The sequence below is a fragment of the Cannabis sativa genome, chromosome 1 (assembly GCF_029168945.1).
Source record: "Cannabis sativa cultivar Pink pepper isolate KNU-18-1 chromosome 1, ASM2916894v1, whole genome shotgun sequence".
Taxonomy (NCBI): Eukaryota; Viridiplantae; Streptophyta; class Magnoliopsida; order Rosales; family Cannabaceae; genus Cannabis; species Cannabis sativa.
In genome coordinates, this window is record NC_083601.1 from 36,700,374 (window position 1) to 36,704,348 (window position 3,975).

The 3,975-nt window shown below is 39.6% G+C and overlaps 1 protein-coding gene across 1 annotated transcript; it reads right to left on the reverse strand.

Moving 5' to 3' along the window:
• Positions 1-356: 356 nt before the first annotated feature.
• LOC115706489 (pentatricopeptide repeat-containing protein At1g71210, mitochondrial) lies at positions 357-3,574 on the reverse strand. Its single transcript, XM_030634150.2, has one exon. The coding sequence runs from the start codon at positions 3,226-3,228 to the stop codon at positions 505-507; it is 2,724 nt and encodes a 907-aa protein (XP_030490010.2). The 5' UTR covers positions 3,229-3,574; the 3' UTR covers positions 357-504.
• Positions 3,575-3,975: the final 401 nt, after the last annotated feature.

Genomic DNA, 3,975 nt, shown 5'->3' on the forward strand with positions numbered 1-3,975 from the left:
AAGTTGAACTTAAAATTTATGATGCCTTCGGTGGTAACAGAGATAATAACCAACAATGTTCATCTAGCAAGGAAAATTCTATTTTTTTGTGATCATGGTCTTAGATGATTTTAAACATTTATTTTATGGTAGCTGATATTAAGTCACGAATACCATCAAAAGAAGAGAAAGAAACAACGCTAATCTTTAGAGTTATACTAAAATCAAACCTATAGTTTGAATCTTACTACTACTGCAATATTTACAATTGAAGGATTACTGTACTATTCTCTCCTGTTATATAGTTTGAATCTACCGCAAACAAAATCCAATTCTACTAACAAAAGTGAAAAAGAAGACAATAAAAGAGATGCATAGAGATGAAAACTTCTTTCCTTTTTATTTCATTTCATTGATACATTGCAATCACAAGAACACTGAGAAGAAATTAACCTGATCGTTTTCAACTTCTAGTCCCTTAACAAAAATTGGGGTGAGAGAGACTCATTCAGAAACCAGATCACTCTACATTAACTTTGTTGTTGACTCAGCAGGAGTAAATCCTCTGCGAAGCATTTCTTCTAACCATCTGTGTGCTTCTTTTGTCCTCCCATGTCTGGAAAAACCTTGTACTAAGATATCAAAGGTAAACTGATCCGGCACATAACCATTTTGACACATCCGAAGGAACAACTCACAAGCACTGTCCATATTGATCGAGCATATCCTTCTCAACAACATATTGTAAGTGAATACATTAGGTGTAAAGCAATTTCCAATCACTTCTTCCAAGTGTTCTACCTGTTCGCTCACCCTAATACGGCCACAGAAAGCACCAATTAGCAGTCTAAGCATTGAGGTATCAGATTTCTCTGCTTGATCCTCTTTCAAACGAGTCCAAGCCTCATAAAGCTCTTGACTTTGGAAAGAATACAACAGCAGCGTGTTACCAATGAACGGTGTAATGGAACGGCCAGTTTTCTCTAAATCATCGATAAGTATCACCACTGCATCGTATCTTCCATTTAAGCACAATGACTTTATAAGTAACTCGTAACACTCCATGCTTGGAGTCACTTTAGCTGTCTTCATTTCCATCAAAAATTCAAGCGCAAGATCCACCTTGTTTGCTTTGCAAAGACCAGCGACCATGACAGCATATAGTTTTCTTCCAAGTACTCTGCTGGTGCGCAAACTATTAAAGAAATTTACAGCATCTAAGATTTTTTCACTCTTCAAATAACTCTGTAACATAATAATGTCAGATTGCAAATTGGGCTTTATCCCACACTTCATCATCATCTCATACACTCCTCTAGCCAACTCAGGTTTCTTTGCGTATCCAGCACCTTCGATGAAAAAGTTGTATATTGTACAACTGGGGTCAGAGCAAGACATTTGCAACTTCAACAGCTCGAGGAATTGAGTTTCTGGTTCCTGCATTCTGCTAAGGGAACGAACAACAGCCCTGAACAAGGTACGACTGGGCTTGTAACCCTTTTCTTGCATTTCAATGACGAGTTTAGCAGCAACATCTCCCCTATCTAATCTGTTAAAGCCATGTATTAAGTCAAAGAAAGTACTCCTTGTGGCAACCTCGTTTATCTTATTGAGTTCCTCATATATCAAATAGCCATCTTCTACCCTATTAGCCGCACACAAAGCTGATATAAACTTGCCATAAGTTGAAGCACTAGGTTTAACATTTCGTTCCAAGGCAATAAGAAGCAGTTCCTTCATCTTGTCAAGTTTTCCCTCTCTGCAAAAAGCATCTGCTAGTATAGAAATTGCCTTTTTACCCGGAAAATAACCTTGCTCGGCAGAATCTTGCAATACACCAAATGCTTTATCAGTGCTCCCATCTAAGCACAGAGTATTGATCAAAAAATTGTAGGCCATGCTATTAAGAGTGAGGCCATACTCTGACCTCGCATTGTACAGTTCAACTGCAGCATCCACCATACCAGCTTTACAAAAGAAGCACAATGCAGCATTCATAGTGACATCATCGGGGGAAAGCTCACTCTCTTTCATTTCCATCAACAAGTCAAACACATCCTTAAGCCGGTTCTCCCTCAGAAGCTTACAAATCAAGGAATTATATCGAAACAAATCTGGAACATACCCATCTAAAAACTTTTGCTTCTTCATAAACTCCAATGCCTCATCTTGTCTACCAGCCCAAACAAGATTCATTACCCAAGCATCGTAGGACTTAGTCATGGGAACGGTCTCGGTGTCCTTAAACTCCTCAATCAACTTCTCCGCCTGCTCAAACTTACCATCCTTACAAAGAGAAGTAACAAGTCCACCAAGCTCATCTCCCTTCAAGGACCGTCCATCACTAACCAACCCACGAAGATAAGCTCCGGCTTCTTCAAAGAGCTTCTGCTTACAGAAATTTTTCACCATCACAGACCATGTAAGCTCACTCTCAAAACCCCTCATTTCAATCTGCTTAGCAATAACCTTAACAGCATCAAAACATTCCATCTCCACCAAAGCATTCAAAAGCACGTGGTAACCAAAGGCATCCAAGTCGAGTCCCTGAAAGCGCATTCTACCAAACAGTTGGAGTGCAACTTGAGGTTTCCCAGCAACAGCATAACCCATCACCAATGTGTTATGAAACCGAACCCTATGAACGTAACGTTGCTTGATATAGCTATCAAGAAAATCCAGCATAAGAGAAAAAAGCTTAGCCCTAGAGAGAATACCGAAAATGGCGTGGAACGTGGCACGGGTATGCACAAATCCAGGTTGGCGTCCAGCCCAATCGAAGAACTTGAGGCAGGAGAGTACGTCTTTGTATTTCCCATAATTTAGAACATCAAGCACAAACGACTCGTCAAGATGGATCCTCAAGTTAGATAGAGCCAAATCTGTGACGCGAAACGAAACGTCGTCGCCCTCGTTTCGATTGCTGCCGATGATTTTGAAGATCTCATAGAAAAGGGCGTTGTTGTTCCTAGTCTTAAACCATTCCTTAAGGGATACCACTACAGGGTCCATAGACAATCGACCATAGTAACTAATACCGTCATTACTTGTTTGAGAGGTTGTAGTTGATCTTGAAGCTAGCCATGGAGTTGAAATTGCAGAACCAGTGCCGTTACCGCCATAAGGAGGAGGAGGAGAAGAAGAAGGAGAAATTGGATTGGTAATGGTGTTGAGGATTACAGAAAGTTGCGTTTTTGAAACAGAACTAGACTTGTTTTTGGCGAGATGCTTCAGTTTAAGGGAAAGCATTATTGATTTCAAATTGGGATTTCTTCGAACTAAAATAAAACAATTCTAAGTGAAGAAAAGAAAGAAACTTTGGGTACCGTCGCATTGAGAGAAAATTGATGTGGAGAAGTGTTCGATAAAATCTCTAAGAGAAAATTGAATAAGGCGAATGGTCCTTACTCCATAGTTGAGAGTTGACGAACGTGGCGGCGTGAGGGACCGTGTGGTGCGTTCGGATCCTCCATCAGCCACGAGTACGACAGAAGACACCACGGGCGGGTTGCTCCTCTACTCCTACACGATGAACTAATTTAAACCTATTATCCTATTTATATGTGTCTGCCTATATATTCATCTTCTTCTTCTTTTTTTTTTGTTTAATGAACATATATTCAATTTTCATTAGTATTTTTTTAAAAAAAAAAATAATGATTTTTCTTTTTAAAAGGTAATGGAAGATTTTGTTAATAGTTCAAGATATTCAGTCTAGAACATGCGGTAGTATTACTCTAAGAGATTTAAAGAGGATGACGAGCTTGGGCATTTTGCGGATGCAGAAGAATAGAAGCGGTTTGACATGCTCCATTCGCAGAAGAGTGGAAGCGATTTAACATGCGCTATCCATTCTTCGCACTTGAACTTAAAAATGTGAGGTTGGGTTTGGCCACTAATGAGTGCAATCTATTTGGCAACATAAGCAAACCGTGCAACATGCAATCGTTAATCTTAGTCCCATATAACTTACTCTCTTGGAAGTGCATGAAAATG